This window comes from Pygocentrus nattereri, chromosome 6, assembly GCF_015220715.1.
Source record: "Pygocentrus nattereri isolate fPygNat1 chromosome 6, fPygNat1.pri, whole genome shotgun sequence".
In the NCBI taxonomy this organism is placed as follows: domain Eukaryota; kingdom Metazoa; phylum Chordata; class Actinopteri; order Characiformes; family Serrasalmidae; genus Pygocentrus; species Pygocentrus nattereri.
The window spans coordinates 46,206,799-46,229,219 of record NC_051216.1 but is presented as its reverse complement, the minus strand read 5'-3'; the positions used below and the strand labels follow the sequence as shown (position 1 = coordinate 46,229,219).

The window sequence follows — 22,421 nt, the reverse complement described above, 5'->3', positions numbered from 1 at the left end:
TCTGTAAAGCTTCTTACAGCCCGTTTAGTTTGGCGAATGGTGTTGGGTTCATTTCTGGCTGATTCCAGGTTGTTCAGCTGTTCTTCTGTCACTGCTGCCGACTGAAAAGCTGCTCAGTGGTGACGACAGTTTGGGAATTTAGTGTCGTCTCGTCTTCAGAGTCGGACCAAATCGGCTGTCGGTCAAATGTGATCTTAACAGTGTCCGTTTTCTGTTTGTGGTAAAGTCCATCTATCCATCGTCATCCGCTTATCCAAGTCCGGGTCACTGGGGGCAGCAGCCTAAGCAAAGAGGCCCAGGCCTCCCTCTCCCCCCGCCAACTCCTCCAGCTCTTCCAGCGGATACTGAGGCGTTCCCAAGACAGTTGAGAGATATAATCCCTCCAATGTGTCCTGGGTCTTCCCCGGGGTCTCCTCCCCGTCGGACATGTCTGGAACACCTCCGTAGGGAGACATCCAGAGACCATCCTTACCAGATGCCCGAACCACCTCAACTGGCTTTTCTCAATGTGGAGGAGCAGCGGCTCTACTCCGAGCCTCTCCGGAATTGCCGATCTTCTCACCCTATCTGTAAGGGAGAGCCCGGCAACCCTGCAGAGGAAGCTCATTTCAGCCGCTTGTATCCGCGATCTTGTTCTTTCGGTCACTACCCAAAGCTCGTGACCATAGGTGAGAGTTGGAACGTAGATTGACCGGTAAATTGACAGCCTGGCTCAGCTCCCTCTTCACCATGGCGGACCGGTTTAGGGTCCGCATTACTGCAGAAGCTGAGGGTCCTTGGGAAGTGAAATCAGGTTGGGGTGAAAGATTGGGCTTCCCACCGGCTATGAAAACAAAACACTAGCACAGAAATACAGCACAAACAGAGGCGGTGTGACGTTATTCACTGCTCTGGACGCTGTTACTCCCCTATATCTTTACACAGAAAATAATGGTTTGCTGTTATATTATATATTATTTACGGTAATGCCGTCAGGTCGGCATTATATTATGCCCTTCAGTAGAACAAATCGCTATTCCAAATCTTTTATTTCTTCTGCTATCAAGCTATTAAATGTGGATAATAGTCTTTTAAAATGATTGTTACATTGTGTTTGTGTGTATATGTGTATATGTGTATATATGTATAGTTGTGTGTGTGGACGAGAAGGCTGCAAATGAATTGCCCTCTTGGGACTAATAAAGTACTGTGAACTGTGAATATTAATGAATATGAATATTATGAATATATTAATATTAGTTATTAGTGTAGAACCTTTCAAATGAGTAGAAGTGTGTCCTCCATAGAGGAGGTGTCATCACCTCCCGTTCCCTGTGCATGTCTGCAGATCCAGGCCAAACCAGGAGGAACATACTTGGTGGAGAAACCTGAGGAGAAACATCCACCTGCATCCCGAGAGCAGCAGAAGGTAAAGACAAACACTTCTGCAGAGGATGGTCTGTGGTGGGCTGAGACTTATATCTTTTCTCCTTAGCCTGTGGACGTGGAGAAAGCTCTGAGGGAGATTCTCGAAGAGAACCAGAGAGAGAGGAGAGAGCTGCAGAAGAAACACCAGGATAAGGTACCATCCACACATTCAGCTAAAGGGGTTTAGAGACGGATATGCACTGGAAGCTGCTCCTTTATTTCACACAGAAGGGAATCATGTTCGAGGTCAAACTGCAGGATGAGGAGATGGAGGGAAATGGAGAAAAAGGACAACAGAAAACTGATGAAGAAAAACTGGAAGAGGTAAAATACACACCGTACACAACAGCAGCGGTTTACAAAGTTCAAAAATCTTGGACTTGAGTTAAAGTAGAGACTGAAGGACACGGTAAAATATTCCTCCAGTAAAAGTAGAAGTTCCTCCCTTTAGACCTCCACTTGAGTAAAAGTACTAAAGTATTTACCTTCAAATGTACTTAAGTATAAAGTAAAAGTACCGTAATGTAACGTAAGAATGTGTGTGTGTGTGTGTGTATGACAGGAGGACCTGCTGAATCAAACACTGAGGTTTGATGCAGGACCAGAGCTTCAACTGTGGAACAGGCCTGCGAGGGACAGCGAGGTCAGTGTGAAGGCCAAGACTGAGGAAAGCGTGGAGGAAGGAGTGAATGAGAGAGGAAGAGGAGGAGGAGGAGGAGATGGGTGTGTGAAAAGACGAGCGTGGAGACAGGAGGCTCCTCAGACTCTGCTGAACGCTCTGGCCCACATGGAGGTGTCATCGCTCTGCTCTATCGCATCACAACCAGGTGAGTGGAACCTGGCAGACTTAAAGGGGCGTTCCACCAACTTTTCCAAATTTTTGTATTGTTGGCATGTGTAGAGAAATGTACAGACTCAGATTTCTTTACAGTGTTGGTGATAGGAACCAGGGGTTGCCATGACCACAACACAGATATAGATGTTTTATTAACGATCAAAACCAGCAGTGAACCTACACGAGTCTTCTGAGTAATGTGTGTTGATGATGGTTAAATAGTCGTAAATCTGAAGAAAAAAAAAACAAAGTTTTCTTCGGGGACTATTTTGCCTCACAGCGGCCTGCATGTATTCCTCCACCATGAATAGATGAAAGAAAATTAACAAGACATTTTAGGCCAAAACTTTATCCCAAATGTCTCAAACATCAAGTGGCGTGTTCATAACCATATTATGTAATAACTTACTGTGAGCTTTTGAAGGGGGACGTCTGGTTCCTATCACCACCACTGTGAACAGTTTTGACTCGGTTCTCTTGAAAAAAACGCTCTGATTGACTCTGTTTACATCTCAACCATGTAATTATCTTGACATTTGAAAAAATTGGTGAAGATCCCCTTTAAATAACTGAGAAATATGAATGAAATTACTGGTGTTAGCAAACTATTAAAGGACTAGAGGACGACCAACACAAACTGCAGCAGCAGATGAGCTGTCGCCTCTGACTTTACATCTACAAGGTGGACAGACGAGGTAGGAGTGTCTAATGGAGTGGACAGTGAGTGGACACAGTGTTTAAAAACTCCAGCAGCACTGCTGTGCCTGATCCACTCGCACCAGCACAACACACACCAACACACCACCACCATGTCAGTTACAATGCTGAGAACGATCCAGATTCAGAAGCCCTATAAACTCATTAGTCGTGCGTGGAGTGACGGAGATTCCTAATGTTTATTGCTTTATGGCATTTAGAAGTTTAGAAAAATCACTTCGCTGTATTTTCTCATTTGAACATACTGATGCTGTTTACCTTGTCTTCTTGTAGGCGTGGCTGCTCAGGAGGACGAGAAGGAACCATGTTCAGAGAGGCGGAAACAGTGGAGGAACCTCCCGCCGGATACACTCCTTAATGCGCTGGCTGAGGCCCAGATCACCTGCTCCACACTGGGTAACGAGAGCAAGGAACCAGCTCACTGATGGCCTCGTTGGAGCCAAGTCTTTTCCATGTTCAGCTCCTGACTGATGCCTAAAGTGCCTTTTCCTTATTTTTCTCTGCTCATTGTTTTTGGGCTTCCCATGTTTTAGGCTGTTTTTTGTGCAGGGCATTCCAGGTGCCCTGACCAGAAAGAGGTCAACTAGAAGCAGTCATATGACCATTTTTTTCTGTGCTGACCATTCAGATCCAAAGGAAATCCTCACAGATCAAAATTTGCCCAAAAATCATGACCAAAGCAACTTGAATTTCGTTTGGCTTGTTTTTCTAGCAGCAGTTAAACTTTCTGCCTGTACATATTGAAACAACAGCCAGCCTATTGTTGTTTAGCAACTAGGAGACATGCGACCAGAAGCGGTCAAAAAAACCGTGAACCGTTAATGAAATCAAAGGCAGGGCAGAGCGCCTCATGATTTTGTGCAGTGTGCAGTCCAAGCTGTTAAAGTCTGCTGGTTGCAGGCTCTACAGCTGCTCTGAACCTGTCTTTTTGTGATACATGCAGTTTGGAAAAGCTTATTCTGGCAATTTATCACAAAATATCACCATGCTGCCTACTCCTACCCCTTCCTCACGTTTTACTGACCCTTTCTCTCTGTCAGGAATGACCACGTCATGTGACAAAGGCACTACGAAGGAGAAACAGGAGGAAGAAGAGGAAGAGGAGGTTGCTGAAGGTGGAAAAATAAATGCTGAAGACAATGACGATGATGGCTCTGATGTGGAGGTGGACGAGGAGCGCCTAGAGCCCAGATCAGACGACGATGACACGTGAGTTTCGGAAAGCCAGGTCAGGGGCTTCAGTCAGAACGGGGGGGGCGAAGGAGGTGGCAGGATTATATTATTGTTGCGATTAATGAGCTTTTCGGAGAATATCTTGCGTTTCTCTGAACTTTAAGCAGATCTCTCCACAGCCTTGGCCCGGTAGGAACCCAGTTTGACATGCCTGTTCTAGAACAACCCAAGCGATGTTCTTGTGTGAGGTTAAAGCAGCACTGCATGAAAAAAAACAGCAGCATCACTGAGTCAGGAGAAAAAAAGAGCACGCTAAAATACGGTTCTCTGACTTTACATCTACAAGGAGTGTTTTGATCCACGTTACACACCTTTACGTATTCACATCTCACACACAGGCTCAAATAAGATCTGGCTCAAATGCACAGTCAGCATTATCCCGATGAAGATACGATGATAATAATTCACTTTCTCACTAACCCGTAAGACATCTCGTTTTGGTTTGAGCGAGTTCTCTTTGAATACTCACCAGAGAGGTCTCCAGATCCCCGGATGTTTCATAGTGCAGCTTTAGGAAATCTTGAGATTGAATTCGTCAGAATTTTAGGAGAGAGCACTGGCTAAGGAGAAGTGGGCCTGCTTAAAGGCGGGGTCGATGATTATTGGGTCCCTTTTTGTAAGATCTGGCATTAAAACATGCTCAGAGGACAAAATCCACTCTCTTTGGCTGCCCGAGATTCCGAACGATAAAAATGAATTGGGCTTTCCGTGCACATGGTGATTAAACGGCGTGTATAAAAGAAGGGTGTGACTGCAGAGCTACAGTATATTGTATACATAATCCATTCGTTTACCCAGGCTAAATAAGCTGTAGTCTAGGTAATATTTAAGTTAAGTGATACTCTATTAATCCCACAAACAGGGAAATTCCACCTCCACGTTTAACCCATCCGTGAAGTGAAACACCACATACACACTCGTGAATAGACACACACACTAGGGGGCAGTGAGCACACTTGCCCGGAGCGGTGGGCAGGCCTATCCACGGCGCCCGGGGAGCAGTTGGGGGTTAGGTGTCTTGCTCAAGGGCACCTCAGTCATGGACTGTCGGCGCTGGGGATCGAACCGGCAACCTTCCCATCACAGGGCCAGTTCCCTGTGAATCTCTATATGCATTCAAACCAAAGTTTGTTTTAGCCTAAAGCTTAAAAAAATAACCCAAACCTATCACAAATTTATTCTAAACCCACATAAAATGACATGTTTATTAGAATAAAACTCGGTAAGAAAAAACAAAAGAAGTGTCGGCGCAGGAGCTGAACGCCCCTGGCTTGAACCTGCTGGAGTGAAACTGCAGCAGACCGATATTATTATGACGCTGAAATTAGGCCAGTACAGCAGTTTCAGACATAACATCAAGAAACCTTGGTCTGAATTAATCTCTGTCCCTTCCTTCTCAGGAACTTTGAGGAGTCGGAGGACGAGCTGAGAGAGGAGGTTGCGGACTCCATGAGGAATCTCTTCACGGAGGAGGACGACGAAGGGCAGAGTGCTGTGGATGGAGCACCTGGTGTGAAGCTGGAAGAGGAGGCAGAGGAGAGCAGTGATAAAGTGGGTGCACATTCCTCTGAACAAGGAGGTCTGGAAAAGGAATCAGAGCTCCAGGCTGGGCAGGTTGAGCCAGCACTGAACCTTAACCCAGAGAAGGACCAGCTTGTGGGGACGTCACAGTAGAGGCGCAGTTATCTTGCGTTCACAAGGACCTTCGGTTTCCACCAATAACGTCACTCGTCATTGGTTACAGAGGAAACGATGTGGTGATGGACAACAGACCAGCAGAATTATGTTGTCCATTTGAAAAGTTGGACCGAACTGAACTTTTTGAAGTGTACTCTGAGGTATACATCTGACAGCCAGTAGGGAGATGGTGTGGGCCGGGGTTTCAGTCCCTCACGTCGACGTTGTATGAAATGTAGAAGAAACTAATTTCTGCTGTGAACTTGCATCAGTTTATTTCTATAGCACTGTTGACAACAGGCATTGTCAGAAAGCAGCTTCACAGGAATCCTGATCAAAGCCCCAAACGAGTAAAAACAAGGGCGACTGAGGCAAGAGAGAACTCCCCAAGAGCAAGAGACCAGGACCCAAAAAGGGCCTACACACACACACACACACTCATTGTCCAGTTTATCAGCTGCACTTTGTAGTTCTACAATTACAAACTGTAGTCCGTCTGTTTCTCTGCATACCTTGTAGCAGTGCTGACAATAATCCACCACCCAAACAGTACCTGCTCTGTGAGGGTCCATGGGGGTCCTGACCACTGAAGAACAGGGTAACAGAGTATCAGAGAAACAGATGGACTACAGTCTGTAACTGTAGAACTACAGAGTGCAGCTATACAGTAAGTGGAGCTGATAAAGTGGACAATGAGTATAAAAACAAGGAGGTGGTCAGAATGTTGTGACTGATCTCTGTGTGTGTGTGTGTATATATATATGACTTACAAAATACAAAATGACTTGGGGAAAAGAATCTGGTTCCACTGATTACCTTAAAAGTAAAGAAGGTTTTTCAATACCAAATGTAAAATGTCAACGTCCTGAATTAAAGCATTTCTTCATAATTGTCCACAGTGATCTGCGAACTGTTATCAGAGGGAAGATGAAAAAAGGAGAAGATGAAAAAAGGCATGATAAGGCAGAGTATGCTTTAGCTTTGGGTTTTTAGGTTTGCTGCTTTTTTGCCTTTCAATTTTATCTGATTTCATCATCTTCACGCTTGCTTTATAGGAAAGTGTTGCACTGGTTGTTGGGTTTGTGTTAACGTGCTCTCATTAACGTGTGCATGACTGTGCTATTGGTTTTCCTTAATTTGGAAAAAATATGCCCTCATATGGAGGACGTGCCCGGCTAAAAACAAACAGTTAAAATAGTTTCTAATCACTCGCCCAGAACTTTCCTTTAGTTTTAGAAAGTAGGAGGACGAGTTTCACTAAAAAACAGAGAAATCTCTCCTGTTTGTTTCCTTTATTCTACAGTAAACGGGTTTCGGGCAGCAGGAGGCGGGGCTTTACTGCTAGAGCGTGATGATTGATGGGCAAGCGGAGCAGCTCATTGGCTCTTCGCGCTCACTGACGTCATGAACGTACATGAGGCGCCGGTTTAAACTCCTATAACTCGATTTTAATTGAATTCTTTTACATAAAAAATGTTGAAGCGTTTATAAACTATGATTTTGCCCAAAAGCTCCATATCAACCCATTCATTCTGGACTCGCTGGGGAGCGCCCCCTAGCGTCCGGGAAACCCGAAAGACGTTCTCTGGTTCAGCCCCTCTGCGGCGCTGCGGTCTGCCGGCCGGATGGCGGCGCTGTGCTCCGTCTCTCGTTATCCTCTCTCTCTCGCTCCGACGGGAAAGGAAACCAACACAATGGCGGCGAGCGACAAGTCCACGAAAGAGAAGCTGCTGTCGGCGCTGAATGATATCGAGGTTTTGTCCCGGTGGGTCTCGTCGCTGATGTGCAGGCTGAGGTTTGCTGGTTTGTTGCTGGCCGTGTTTTTATTCCGGGGCCAGGCGGCTCTCTGTGCTCGTTAATGTTGGATTCTTATGAAAAGTGATTATTTTCCCGCCTGTATTCGGCCCCTCGCGCCGTGATTGGCTGGCAGCATTCCGCCTTCTGCGCCAGGGTTGGCTATTAGCGCGGGATGGCGAGCCGCTGGCCAATAGGAGCTCAGGACGAGCGCGGAAGGCGGGACTTGACGGAATACGGGTCGAAAACCAGTCTGTGTGATATAACACGTTAAAAGCTGTGAGATAAATGTTACTAAACATTAATGAGCGTTTAATCTGGAAATATCATCTTCTCCTCGCCCAGCGAGTCGGAAGAAACCGTAAAAAAGAGCTAATACGTTCTGTTCAAGCCCGTTAAGAGCACATTCTCTCGTTTAGCGTCCCTTGTTAAGCTACCCGACCTGCTCACTGTTCACATCAACGCATTAAAGGAGAATCCCACCGAGTTTTCAGAATTTCTGTTTAATTCGTTTGCTGCAATGTGAACAGTCATTCAGAGTGGTTTGGTGTGAAATGGTTGATTGTAGAGACTCATATGTGTTTTATATGTCATGTTAATGAAGGTAAAACGGGCATTAAATCTTTTTTTGGGGGACTATTTTGCCTCACAGCGCCCAGCATGTATCCATCAACTCATGAAAAGATGAAAGAAGATGAATTAACAAGACATTTTAGGCCAAAACTTTGAGAAATCTACTGTAAAACATCTCAGACGTCAAGTGCTTTCATGGCCATTTTATGTAATAACGTGCTGTGAGCTTTTGAAGGTGGACGTCTGGTTCCTATCACCACCACTGTGAAGAGTTCTGACTTGGTAAGTTTCTCTGGAGTGGAGCGTTTCACTCCAAACCGCGTGATTTTGGAAAATCTCTGGCCAGCAAATCTTCTGGTGGGCCGCTCAGAAAACGCCAGTGGACCTCCAGCTTTGCCGTCAGTGGGCCACTATCCTCTTGCTATCAGGGTTTTGCCAGGGAAGTTTACATATGAGGCAGCCCTGTTGTTTCTCCACTTTAAAGTGTTGTAAACTTATTTCTTTCCTGTTTCTGCAGAGAATTGATAGAGATGCTTGCGCTGTCACGGACCCAAAAGCTCCCACAGCCCGGCGAGGACACGCAGGTAGAGTCAACACATGTGGCTCAAATGTTATGGTTCTTATTACCTTGTTATACCGGTCCCATTGAGGCACATCAGGGGTTATGAAAGGAGCTAAACTTCTAACTTCTGAATGACGTTATAGCTACGTTCACATTACAGGCCTCGCTGCTCAGATCTGATCTCTCTGACTTGATGGTTCACACTCGTTTAGGTCAGTGACTCAAATCGGTCATTAATGTGATGAACCGGCCTGAACTGACCCTCATGAGCTCCTCCTCCTCAGTAACGTCATGTGACTGAATCGCTGCATCATCAGCACAAACTAACGAGCAGAACGAGCTTCGCTGAGAAGATCGTTAACTCTGATCAGCTTCATTATTAGAGCCAGACGGAGGAGAAAAAGGTGAGATGAGCTGCTTTTCCACCGTTTACAGGCTTTAACGTCTGTTCGGCACTGTTGCTATGGTAACGCTGAATGACTGTGCACACACAGTGGAAAAACACGAATTCCGATCTAGGACCGCATAAGAAAGTGGAGTCACATCAGGCCAAAACATTGGATTTGTGCAACTTCAGCCTGGAAATGTGAACGTAGCCTTGGATGCCACCGCATTTTACTGGACCGTATTATGAGTTTTGTGAATCTTTACACCTCTGCTTGGTACGGCTAGTGTGGTGTAGAGGCTGATGTGTGTGTGTTGTGTGTGTGTGTGTGTGTGTGTTTGTGTGTGTGTGTGTGTGTGTGTGTGTGCAGGTGCTGGAGCTGCTGGTTCAGAGGGACAAAGAGTTCCAGGAGCTGATGCAGACGGCCGTGGAGCAGGGCAGGATTCACCAGGAGATGCAGCAGCTGGAGAAGGAAGCAGAGAAGAGGGACAGCGACATCCAGCTCCTGCAGAAACAGCTCAAAGAGGCGGAGCACATCCTGGTGAGTCGGTCCGCGAACGCTGCCACGCCCACAGCATCAGTTTTAGGTCCAATCCCATTTCACCCCTCGCCCCTACCACTGACCCCTTAGCCCTCTGTTTTACACATTCACATCTAGGGTTAGTTTCATGGTGTTTCAGTGGATTTTGGTCGTTTTCTTCATAACAAGCATAATCACTGATAGTATGCTATTGTCTTGGTAGCTAACTAGCTAACTTCCCCGTTCCACCTTAAATAGTCCAGTAGTTCTGACGCTTGAAGCACCAGAATGTAACTGCTGCACCATTTAAGGTGGAACGGGAAAATTTTAACATTTTCGTATCACCAAAGAATTAGCAGTGGGCGATGATAAATACAACCCCAATTCCAGTGAAGTTGGGACGTTGTGTTAAACATAAATAAAAACAGAACACGATGATTTGCAAATTCTTTTCAACCGATATTCAATTGAATACACTACAAATACGAGATATTTAATGTTCAAACGGATAAACTTTATTGTTTTTTGCAAATATTCACTCATTTTGAATTTGATGCCTGCAACATGGGGTTTTAACTGCCCCCCTCTTTGAAGGCGTCTGATCCCTAAATGTAACTAAAGCCCAGCAGTGAGGAGCTGAACTTTCCCCTCCTCTGCTGTCCCTGCAGACGGGCAGGGTCGCCTACAGAGCGGCGCTAATAGCTGTTAATGAAGTGATGCTCTTTTATTAGAGGGTCTCATTTCAGAGGGAAGATCTCAACCCTGCCCTGTAGCTCAGGAACAAGGGGTTAGGGTGACACTTGAAAACAAGGGGTTGAGGTAAAAATAAGAAATGGGACTGGGCCAAAGTCTCAGGGCACAGCAGCATAAGTGATGTCCTGATCGTGCTTCAAGCTTTACACTGAAACTAAACGTCCTGTTTCTCCTCCAGGCTACTGCCGTGTACCAGGCCAAAGAGAAGCTCAAGTCCATTGAGAAGGCCAGAAAAGGTACTGCAGTTCACTGTGGTTAAGATTAAACAGTTCAAAAGAAGTAGCAAACACTGCTTTTAATGAAGAAAAAAAAAACATCCCCACATCTGTTGCAAACCGAAAAGAGATGCCACAATCGTCTTGGTTCACTTTCTGGTTTAAAGAAAAAACAACTTTTAATGAAAGTTCAACAAAAAACTACCTCCGCTATTGGTGGTCACTTAACCCTCTGTTTCACAATGTTGCCTCGGGGCCACAGACCCATTTTCTTCACTTTACAATGACATAATACATATTTAGTGCATCAAAATTGATCGGACGCCACCTGTGCAGCAAGTCCAGTCATGAAATTTCCTCACTACTAAATATTCCACAGTCCACTGTCAGTGGGATTATAACAAAGTGGAAGCGATTGGGGACGACAGCAGCTCAGCCACGAAGTGGTCGGCCACGTAAAATGACAGAGCGGTCAGCGGATGCTGAGGGGCATAGTGCGCGGAGGTCACCGACTTTGTCCAGAGTCCATCACTACAGACCTCCAAACTTCATGTGGCCTTCAGATCAGCTCAAGAACAGCGTAGAGAGCTTCATGGAATGGGTTTCCATGGCCAAGCAGCTGCATCCAAGCCTTACATCACCAAGCGCAATGCAAAGCGTGGAATGCAGTGGAGTAAAGCGCCACCACTGGATTCTAGAGCAGTGGAGACGTGTTCTCTGGAGTGACCAATCACGCTTCTCCGTCTGGAAATCTGATGGATAAGTCTGGGTTTGGCGGTTGCCAGGAGACGGTACTTGTCTGACAGCATTGGGCTGAGTGTAAAGTTTGGTGGAGGGGGGATCATGGTGTTGGGGTGTTTTTCAGGAGTTGGGCTCGGCCCCTTAGTTCCAGTGAAAGGAACTCTTAAAGCTTCAGCATGAACATGACTGCAACATGACTGCGCACCAGCGCACAAAGCAGGTCCATAAAGACACGGATGAGCCAGTTTGGTGTGGAAGAACTTGACTGGCCTGCACAGAGTCCTGACCTCAACCCCATAGAACACCTTTGGGATGAATTAGAGTGGAGACTCTGAGCCAGGCCCATAAACACTCCTAACCCTTGTGGAAAGCCTTCCCAGAAGAGCTGAAGCTGAAGCGATCCGTAAAGCCTTGAAGTGTCAGAACGTTGTTTTTCTCACGTCTCCCACTCCGAGTGCGGTTCATTGTCTCTAAACTTTAAGACCTTCCATAATGAATTCTGCCCGGATGTTGAATATCCGGCTCGTTTGCTATCAGGAAATTGGTAGTCGGAATGTTAATCATACTTTTTAAATTATTGGATGTTTTATCTGCTGTAATTTTCAGTTTTTTTTTCTGTGTTTTGTTTGTTTTTCAGGCAGCATCTCTTCAGAGGAGATCATTAAGTATGCCCACAGGATAAGTGCCAGTAATGCAGTCTGCGCTCCTCTTAACTGGGTCCCAGGTATTCAGTTCCTCCTCAGATCAGATCAAATCACCTTTATTGTCCCATCACATTTACAAACTCATCCGCTTGGGTAAGGGGGTCCAAACACAACCCAGTTTGTGTGTAATTACACGTTTCCACCAGAGAGGTCTCCAAAGCCCTAAACATTATATAGTGCATGTTTAGAGATGAACAGCTAATAGATAAATCAATCAAGACCTCGTTTATGGAGCCCCTAAGGGGCTGTGGTTAAAAAATAAATAAAATGCATTCCTTGCAAAACATATACTTGTCAGTCAGCAAGCAAACGTAGGACCAGAGGTGCCCAGCGACGTTGCCTGCGTTACAGCTTTGTTTTGATCATTGCTAAGGTTAAAAGCTGTTTTCCCAGTCTGAGCTGAGTTTATTCAGCAGCCGTTCTCCGCTGTTTCTGTAAACGTAGCTTTTACTGTACGAGGAAACTCGATCTCAGTTTCAGTTTGTGCTCATTAATCTCATGGTCATGTCTGACTTTGAGAAGCGACGCTGTGCCTTTATATTTCATTCCAAGATCAACGTAAAGTTAAGTGATACTTTTTTGATCCCACAAACGGGGAAATTCCACCTCCGCATTTAACCCATCCGTGAAGTGAAACACCACACACACACTAGTGAACACCACACTAGGGGGCAGTGAACACCACACTAGGGGGCAGTGAGCACACACTTGCCCGGAGCGGTGGGCAGCCCTATCCACAGCACCTGGGGAGCAGTTGGGGGTTAGGTGTCTTGCTCAAGGACACTTCAGTCATGGACTGTCGGCCCTGGGGATCGAACCGGCAACCTTCCGGTCACAGGGCCAGTAGCCTAACCTCCAGCCCACGACTGCCCCCAAAACTCAGTGAGCTGCTCCAGGTCTGAGCGAAGGCAAACCGGTGCGTCGGAATGCGAACCATTTGCGAGGGAATGCGTTTAATTTGCGAGGGAACGTGATGTCATTAACTTTTTAATTATTATTTATTTTTAAACCACGGCAGCTCAGGGCCTCTATACTAATTCTGTCTTTGTTCTCAGCAGATTTTTTTTCGTGTAATAACTGTTCACCTCCTGCTTGCACAGCTTCTTTTAGACGCTTCTTTTGCTCCAGCTGTGCCGATTTATCACGGTGCATTTTTAAGCTCCTGCACACTGTTTGTCAGGTGACCCCCGGAGGCCGTACCCCACCGATCTGGAGATGCGCAGCGGCATGCTGGGCCACATGAGCAACCTGCCTACTAACGGCGTGAACGGCCACCTGCCGGGAGATGCACTGGCTGCAGGGAGATTGCCAGGTAACGCTGTGTGTCTGTGCAAGATAAAGCCTTATCTATTCTGGTTCACAAACAGCAGCAGATCACTTTTGCACTGTTTTTCTGCCAGGGCTTTGTAGCTCTGCTGTTTGTGCAGTTGGCTGTGTGCATCATATCTGAGGGGAGGTGCATCAGGACCTTCCTACGCTGCTCAAAGGATATTTTTCCTACACCAACCGTCCCAAATTATGAGATTTCTTTGGGTCAGTCTTTAGGAAAACACAGAAGCCCTCCTCACTGACCGTCTCATTACTGTCAGGAAATATTTCTCTTGTTTACTGGATTTCAGCATCACATAAATTGGCATAAATACTTTTTTCTACTTTTTTGTTTTTGGTCATTACAACTAAAATAGTCCTTGAAGATTTCGTTGCGTCTAACATGAGTAGTTCAAAAGTTGGCTTGCAAATGTTTGTCATTTTTTTTCCGTAATGCTAATTTTAAGGCAAAAATTAAGGCCATGCCTTCTGTTTAGAGCTTCTGTGTCTCAAACACGAATGATGTATGCCTGAATAATGCACACTGTCTACTGGACACGATGGAATTTGCTTTAGGAACCTCACAGCAACTCGATTAGAAAATGATTTGGCGTTTCACAACAGAATCAGATTTAATTCAGTTCAATTCCAGTGTAAATTTAATTTAACATTTGCAGTTAATTTGTATATTGGAATGCGTTTTTACACCTGTTGTGTGTGTGTGTGTGTGTGTGTGTGTGTGTGTGTGTGTGTGTGTGTGTGTGTGTGTGTGTGTGTGTGTGTGTGTGTGTGTGTGTGTGTGTGTGTGTGTGTGTGTGTGTGTGTGTGTCCGCATTTTCGGAACGTTGTGTTGGAAATGATGACACTTTTCTTTTCCTTTCAGACGTGCTCACTCCTCAGTATCCCTGGCAGTCCTCCGACGTTTCCATGGGGATGCTGCCCCCTCACCACGGCAACGATTTTGGCCTGGAGCCCCCGGGCCACAACAAGGAGAATGAGGATGACGTGGAGGCCATGAGCACTGACTCCTCCAGCAGCAGCAGCGACTCTGACTGAGCGAGAGGGAGGGAAAGTTCTTCCCTGCTTTCTTACGAGTTTATAGATCCTTCCATTAGGTAAGCGTTAAAAGCAGTAAAGTGATCATTTGGCCAAAAATCTAATTTACACACCGGACCCCTCTGACCATAAATGTAGTCCGTCATCCTGAACATGTTTGATGTCTGAAATTTGCTTGTTTAAATGGTGCGTTTCAAGCTCTCCTCGCCTCTGGAGCTCTTGCAGGCATTGTATATTTGCAGTGATGTCGCAGGAGAACTGGTGGATCATACGTCCCAATAAAGATCATAAATACGACATTATCAGTGCCGTTTCGTCTCACAACCCGAGGTGAAATTATCTTTAGGCTACAGCAGCTGTAAGAGTTTGAGAATTCGGGCATGTTTTGGAACATTTTGCACCCTTTTATTCTGTTACGTTCGTCCAAATTGAATTGATTTCTGTATTTCAGCCTCTTTTTGGCTGGTGATTGGATCTAGTTTATTTGTACCCGTGTGTGTGTGTGTGTGTGTGTGTGTGTGTGTGTTTACATAAACACTGCTCACTCAGTCTTTGCCTGCTCAGCTGTTATGTAAATAGTGCTGTAAATATGTTTGAAAACTTGTAAATAAAGTTTGCCTTTGTTATAATAGAAGTGTTTGTGTTTATTTACAAAAAATTACCGCAGTAAAAATGGTATATATTAATGTAAAATGCTTCGGCTCGTACTCCCCTCACTCTCTTCCGAGTGTCTCTTATGTGCTGTTTTTCGTGAAATCCACTGAAAATGCAAGTCTACGCAGTTTTTAAAGACGGCAAGTATCGCCAGTTTCCGCCGCAGGGGTCTATTCCGCCAAGGGCCTCCCTGCTGTCTCCCACTGCCCTATATGGCACTGCGTGGGTCCCCCATGCTGGACCTTGGGGTGGTGGGCTCACATGGGCACCCCACGTTGCTTTTTTTTTTTTAGGCTGAGCCCAGCTGGGTTACATGGTCTGCCTGGCCACCAGGCTCTCGCAGAGGAACACTACCCCCAGGCCTGGCCCCAGGGGTAGATCCCGGTAACCCTTTCCCAGGCATGGTGCACGATTTGCGTCCCTTTTGTCATGGAGAATTTTTGAATAGAGTTAGTCTGGATCTTCAGACCTGTTCACCTTGGGAGACCCTACCAGGAGCATATTGCTCCAGGCAACTCGGATCTGAAGATCCCTAGACAACACAGGCCCTTCCAACACGGCATCGTGTGTCCGTTTTCCCCGTGTGTTACTGGATCCGAGGCTGTTCAGGAGCCAACCTCCTGAATATTGCTGCATTTTTGCTACTAGCACACTAATATCCCTGCACCCTGAAGCCTAAACCTGCCAAAGCAGCATAACCACCACATCTGACCAAGCGTCCTGTTTCGTTTAGAGTATTTCGGTGAGGTCAGTCGAATGAGGCCGGTTCAGTATTAACCTGCATGTAGCAACATTAAAGTTTCTACTCCTCAACTACATCTTAAGAGGATCCAGAGACGTTCAGGGAAGAACAGGAATCGGCTTGGGAACAGTCTTGTTCACCACAGGGTGTGACTGCGGCAGTTTTAAAAAAAACGCCACTCGTTTTTCCTGCCGAGAGAACCAGCCCAGACCTGGACTTCCTTATAGGGGTATGACCCATGACTTAACAGGTGTTTTGAGCAAAACCAACCTAGACGTCGCTCCAGAACAAGGTGGCTTGCATCTAGAAACAAAACCTCGAGTTTCTGCTGCTTTGGGCCAAGTAAATGTTCTTATTTTCGCATCTTGGCCACCAGATGGCGTTTTGGCACCAGGCAGGCTGTGGAATCTCACTCATTTGTTGTTTCCATGCACTGCAATGATGGGCAAATTACTTTGGCTTCCGATTCTGCCTCAGTCCTCAAAGACCACTTACTTCAGGTTTGCCTTCCTGTACTGATTGTTCAGTGTCTTGATCAACTGATTGTGAGATGTGTTCAAGCAAGGAAAACACTGATTTGTGCTGGGGGGCTGTTATTTGATGGTTCTAATGATGCTGAGGAACGGCTCTGAGTATGTTTGCTGTATTTGTGCATGTATGGCTGTTTTAACTTGATGGACATGTGAGCATAAGTATATCAAAGTCACTAAAGTGGCCAGAATGAAAAAACGTTACTAGGCCACATCTGTTATAAACGCTCCTACCTGCATCCCACAGTGGCACCACAGTAGGACATGGAAATATACACTCATTCCGAATATGACGAAAAATTTTGATAAAGGAAAATCATTTTTCCTTTAAAAGGTACCTATTAAAGGTTTGGGGCCTGAAAGCCCCAATTTATGTAGTTTTTTTGTGATTCTTCTGTTAAACGAGTCTTTAACTGTGCAGCCGTATAGGAACTTCTTTTTGAGACAACAGGACATTTTGAGACAGACAGGACAGTCTAGCACTCCGGTCTTTTGCTTCTTTAGTCCAGAGAACATGACGTCCATTATTTCCATTAACAGCCCAAAGGATCGACTCGTCACATACAACACGTTTCCACTGAGCATCAGTCCAGTTCAGATGAGGTCCAGCCCAGAGAAGTTGGCAGTGTTTCTGGACTTTGACATACGGTACGTAGTACAATCTTAACTTACGTTGTTTGTAGATGCAGCAGCGAGTGGCGTTTATTGATAACAGCTTATTAAAGTATTCCTGAGCCCATGTGGTCACATACATCACGTCCACACGCTAGTTTTTAAAGCCGTGCTGTCTGAGGGACTGGAGGTAACGGGCACTCAGCTGTGTTTTTTGGCTTTTCTCCCACTTCGCACTGTATTGTACATTGAGTGTAATCAGTTGGACTTTTTGCTGTTTTTTTGGCAAGATGGCAAGCCTCGACCCGTCCTTACTCATAAACGACTAGGCCTTTCCTGGATGTTCTTTATGTAGCCAAGCATGAGTACGTCCCCTCTTTCGTCTCTTGAGCGTTTCACTACATTCCTAGTCGTAATTTGGCAACTTCTTCGGCATCAGTTTCAAAATGATCGAGAAGGAAGTCGAGATGAGTTGAAACATGTAATGTCTTTGTACTGTTTGATAAAGTACAGCGTAAGGAAGATTTACAAACCACGTCGCTTTGCATTTCACATACTGGCCCAACTTTTTGGATATGGGTTTGTATAAACCACAACATCTATGCTAAATAGTGCAATTACTTTTGCTCCGTGAAAGGAAGTGCACTGTGCATCAGTACGGCTGTGATTCCCAAGTGATTTGTCGAATGTGGAACGTAAATACCCCCAATTTAATGCTGGCATTCTGAGTTGTATTGAAGCCTTTGTTTTCCGTGTGATTGTAGCACAAAGGTGTCCGTTCCATTATCCAGGCTTTTTGTGAATGCAGTGATAATTGTTAATTTTCTCCCTGTCCTCTTCCGTCGTTCCCTCGTTTGCACGTTTCGTTTGCTGTTTGCGAAAAGACAGAAGAAATGGTGGTGGTGGTGGTGGTGGTGGTGGTGGTGGTGTGGGGGGTGATAAAGATGAAAGCCACACAGGAGCTGTCGCGTCGGGCTTTGAGTGACTGCCAGCTGTCACAGATCCCCACATTAAAGGGAAACTTCAGTGTAAAATCTAATCTACTCTGGTTTCCCTTCTTTCTCATGTGGTTGAGCAGCCAAGACCTGTTTGGTGTCTGCAGTTTGCTTCTTTAGTTTTGCAGTGGAGCTACAAGGCTAATGTAGCTAACAAGTAATAGGAGCTTATGTACACCAGCTAGAATGGGAATCGCCAGTCGCCTCAAACCGTTGAGTTACAGATCATTCCAGATCAGTGCAGTGAGCTGTAAACGGTGTAAATGAGCATAAAGTTGATTATGTAGTTCTACAAGGTCTCAGTCTGAACCTCCTCCTGCTGGACAGACATCAGCACCACAGTCAAACTCATCCCAGACTGGACTGAGCGTGTCGGGCGTCGCTGCTCTCACGGCTCTTTCAGTGGGATTTCGGAGATCATCCAGTGCTGTGGAACCAGCGCCGAACGCTCTGAGGTGCTGGAGCTTCACTGCCCATGAACATCACCCTGCACAGTCCTTAACACACAACTTCAAATGTCTGTAGAGCAAACCCAGCGTAGACATCAATACAGAACAAGGTGACTGCAACATGTCGAGTGTAACAAATCTAACAGAGTTCCTGCAGTCTCGGCTCTTGTTTTCCAATCTTGGCCACCAGATGGCGCTTTGGCACCATGTTCCAATGGAATCTCATTCTTGGTGTTTACAATTACTTGTAATCCCAATTCTCTCCCCAATTTAGACATATCCAATGCCACACACTAGTTAGCCCCCCCAATCACACAATACCTTCAGCTAGGAGGGTGAAAGCTAGCACAGGCTTCTTCTAGACCACTGCATCTTTTTGAAGTGGCACTAACCTATGGATGGCTGTGGCATCAACCTGTGATCTCCTGATGAGGGCTTAGATGCATGTCCCGCCTGGGAGTCCAGTTTCTGATTTTATGCTTGTGTTTCTTGTCAGAAACTCGCTACCCTGCTAAGCTAACTTGTTTGGTAAAATCGCACTTTAAAATCACTTCTAGTTAAAATAATGTGGGACATGTGACATTTTCTTTTAACAACTTTGATGGAACCACAGTGTCTGTCATTCAAGGCAAAAGTTGTGTTTCATGAGGAATGGTGTGCGGAAGGCTGCAGCACGGCTTTATCTTTAGGAAGCATGAGTGCAAGAAACAAAGTGAAGCCAGACAGAGTATCAGGACTGATACAGAGCACAGATCTCACATTAAAACAGAACAGATTGCGAGTCAGATGTTTCCAGCTTAAAGCCATAGACGGTGCGTTTTCTAACATTTTAAAGGGTCCAGTTGGCTCAGGCCTACTACACTACGGACAAAGCTGCTGCTGTTTGTAGCTCTGCTAAAGTACTTTAGTCCTTGTTTGTAGATACAGGCGTGTCATACGGTGTCAGAAAGCACATGAGAGAGTCTTTTAGAGATTTCTGAACAACCCCACACAGTTTGAGGCAGGTGTGATAATTCAGGCATGGAGATTTGCACCATAAACCTCTAGTACTTGTTAACTCCACAAGCCTCGTAGATCCAGGGCTAAAACCAAAGAAGCAAACTTCATGCATGTCTTCCACCCTCTCAGAAAAACAGGTACGACACTGTCACTGGGGCAGTACCGCCTTGTCACTGTGGTGGTACCCTCAGGGGTCCAACCCAGTACCTTCAGCCAGGGAGCATAACTGAACCATAATCCACTGAAATGATCTGATCTAAGCTGGACTGACTCCACACACCCCGCCTCGCCCCGCCTCCAGGCTTTTATTCTACTGCTCTGATTTAAATCATTCGGTTATGAAAAGGAACAAATATGAAATTTTCCACTAGGAAAAACTCATGTAAGGACCTTAGAACCACTGTTGTACCTTTTAAGGTGCACTTACATTGTTTGTACCTTGATGAATGAATCATGAACCTGCATAATGTGTTTATTTCTAGCAGTGTACTAGACTGTGTTTGAAGTAAGACAGGTCAATGACAGGAAGCTGAATTGTTGCATGAACATTTTTACTATCAAACGCTGAATATTGTCTCCATGCGCCGCACACACAAGGACGGCGGTGCTCGTTGTGTTCAATGTGGTGTGTCTGGCGGTTTGTTTGCACGTAAGGCGCCTCAGTCAAATGGAGGGAAATGTGACTGCTGTTGCGTGGCCGACAGACACAGTCCTGCGGGAGCCCTGCTCGTTTTCCCGTGCATCCTAACAGCTTGTCTCGTACGGCTCATGAAGGCCCTGCTGACGAGCTAAATCAGCGTGTCAGCGCAGGATAAACACTAAACTGTGACGCTGGAATCCCCCAAGACTGCCGCCAACATACGCGGACTTAAGAGACGCCCTGAAGAACGGAGACTTTGTTGACCTCCCCTACTCACAACCCCCTCAGTGCTCTGATCCCAACCAGTAACTGTGGGTTTGGAACTGTAACAGTAGTTCGGTTTCAATTTATGCCCATTTTGCAGGCGATAAAACGGAAACGGGTTACAGAGTTTGGGGATTTCAGTGGCGGCAGCTCATTTCCATCAATTAAATCTAAAAATGCCTTATGACACAGTTGCCTGCAACAAAAAAGTCTGTCATGGCATGTTAGATTACAGAGTAGGATACAGGAGAGGCCATGGTTTCTACCATGAGAAGTGCTCTTCATTAAACACCAGGGCAGGAGCTCTGGACCTATGGGGGAGGTCAGCCAGCCGCAAGCCAACCCTGATGGTAGACCAACCAGCAAAAAAAACACACTAACAACCCACATAACAACCCCCCCCGACAGAGAACCCGCCAACTAAACCCACAACCCAACACAACTACAACAGCAAGTGCCAGTTTAGGAGGACGATCCACTGTGCTTGCCATGTTCTGTAGCTCAGGACCGTATCCCTCAGCCTCATCAGTTCTCTTACTACAACACCCAGCGTGCATTTTATTAAAACATCATACAGCCACTGGGAATCCCTGCGGCGTCGAGAAATCCTGACTGCTGTTCCTGCCGCTGAGCTATACGCTAATAAATACAACGGGGCTAGAATTATAGAATTAGTGTCACTCTCTCCTCTGTTGTCGAACAGAGTAGTTAGAAAACAGCAATTGTGTCTTTATTCGGTGCAAAATGGGCACCAGAGACACGTTTTTACCCTTTCAGCCAGAGAAAAACAAGCCAGTCTGAGGGAAAGATCTAGAACAGCAAGCTAGTTTCAGCGTTTAGCTTTCAGTCCGCCTCATCTGATGAGGCAGTTCTGTTCGAGTCTCTCTGCTGTAAAGACGTTTAGCTATACAGCAGAGGTGGATGAAGAACACAAACCATGTACCTGAGTTAAAGTCGAGACCCCCAAGGTAAAATATCCCTCCAGTAAAAGTAGAAGTTCCTCCCTTTAGACCTCCAACTTGAGTAAAAGTACTAAAGTATTTCCCTTCAAATGTACTTAAGTATAAAGTAAAAGTACTAAAAGAGTAATTCTGGCTCTGATGTCCTGTTATCATTTTTATAACCAGACTGGCTTCATGAACTCATTTCAGGTGAAAGTCCTCCAGCGTCTCTCTTGGTAAACCAGTCTTTTAATAGAAGGTCATTAATTAGTGACGCTGACGTCTATTAAAATGATCAGAAGCACAAAACACTGAAGGTAAACAGTTTCCATCAGGGAGAACCGAGTGGCTCTGAAATCACTTTTTACACACAAGCAAAGTTTCAGATTTATTTACAACTTAGTTCCAAGTTTAAGCTGAATAAAAACTGGCTTTAATTTATTTACTATAAAATGAAATGGTGTTTGTAGACAGATTTCTCAAAATGTAGGAGGAAAAAGTCGGATATTAGACTCTGAAATGTAGTGGAGTGAAAGGAAAAAGTCGCCCAGAACGGAGAAACTTCAGTACAGATACACCAAAAGTACTAAAGTACAGAAACTAATTACATTTACTCAGTTACTCAGTTACTCAGATACTCAGTTACTGTCCACCACTGCTATACAGCTGCAATAAGCAGCAAGGTTTCTGATCTTCAGCCCCCAAAAATCAACCCCGAAGACACATCATCAGACGGGGTTTTAGCCTTTAAACATGAAAACATCGCTCTAGAGATGTGGCGCTGCTTTTTTCACCTCTTGTCGCCCAAATAGCTGATTGCTCATTGTTTGTGGGCGTTTCTGATCTCTAACTGACAATTGGTTGCCATGTTTTCACTAACGCCAAACACAGATCAGAGGCATTCCCGCTCGAAATAAAAACCCGGGTGAGAAATCGCTTGTGTGCTTATTTCTGTTTAATCCCTGTGTGAGGAAAACCATTACTGTCTATTTGGGGCGAAAGCACCGCCACCGTTATTCCACCTGTAGTAGGAACCAAAATAGAATGTACTGCTTCACAGTGGCGGAGATAAAGTGCCTACTGTGCTGTTCAGTGCTCGGTTCCTATTAGTAATC

General features: G+C 45.5%; 2 protein-coding genes across 3 annotated transcripts in view; both read left to right on the top strand.

Moving 5' to 3' along the window:
- Positions 1 to 6,370, top strand: part of LOC108415363 (serine/threonine-protein kinase Nek5) — a 35,285-nt gene extending 28,915 nt beyond the window's left edge. Inside the window, exons 16-22 of the mRNA XM_037539187.1 lie at positions 1,328 to 1,408; positions 1,475 to 1,561; positions 1,636 to 1,731; positions 1,970 to 2,234; positions 3,233 to 3,355; positions 4,000 to 4,168; positions 5,593 to 6,370. Of these exons, the coding sequence (XP_037395084.1) occupies positions 1,328 to 1,408; positions 1,475 to 1,561; positions 1,636 to 1,731; positions 1,970 to 2,234; positions 3,233 to 3,355; positions 4,000 to 4,168; positions 5,593 to 5,866 (1,095 nt within the window). The 3' untranslated portion in view covers positions 5,867 to 6,370. The remainder of the gene's footprint in view (positions 1 to 1,327; positions 1,409 to 1,474; positions 1,562 to 1,635; positions 1,732 to 1,969; positions 2,235 to 3,232; positions 3,356 to 3,999; positions 4,169 to 5,592) is intronic.
- A 1,176-nt stretch (positions 6,371 to 7,546) lies between these two features.
- Positions 7,547 to 15,111, top strand: med4 (mediator complex subunit 4). Of its 2 annotated transcripts, none has more exons than XM_017688390.2 (7): positions 7,547 to 7,634; positions 8,754 to 8,820; positions 9,554 to 9,724; positions 10,635 to 10,692; positions 12,050 to 12,136; positions 13,297 to 13,428; positions 14,308 to 15,111. In XM_017688390.2, exons 1-7 carry the CDS (start codon positions 7,564 to 7,566, stop codon positions 14,478 to 14,480), a joined length of 759 nt encoding a protein of 252 aa, XP_017543879.1. In that variant the 5' UTR covers positions 7,547 to 7,563; the 3' UTR covers positions 14,481 to 15,111. The 2 variants fall into 2 exon arrangements, with proteins under 2 accessions (XP_017543879.1, XP_037395024.1); XM_037539127.1 differs by lacking the exon at positions 7,547 to 7,634 and adding an exon at positions 7,645 to 7,664.
- The last annotated feature ends 7,310 nt before the right edge of the window (positions 15,112 to 22,421 follow it).

Excerpts from the sequence above, each read along its gene's own strand:
- med4 (XM_017688390.2), top strand. The coding sequence starts at position 7,564 with ATGGCGGCGAGCGACAAGTCCACGAAAGAGAAGCTGCTGTCGGCGCTG. Across the intron at positions 8,821-9,553 it reads AGCCCGGCGAGGACACGCAG|GTGCTGGAGCTGCTGGTTCA; the intron begins GTAGAGTCAACA and ends GTGTGTGTGCAG. Across the intron at positions 9,725-10,634 it reads AAGAGGCGGAGCACATCCTG|GCTACTGCCGTGTACCAGGC; the intron begins GTGAGTCGGTCC and ends TTTCTCCTCCAG.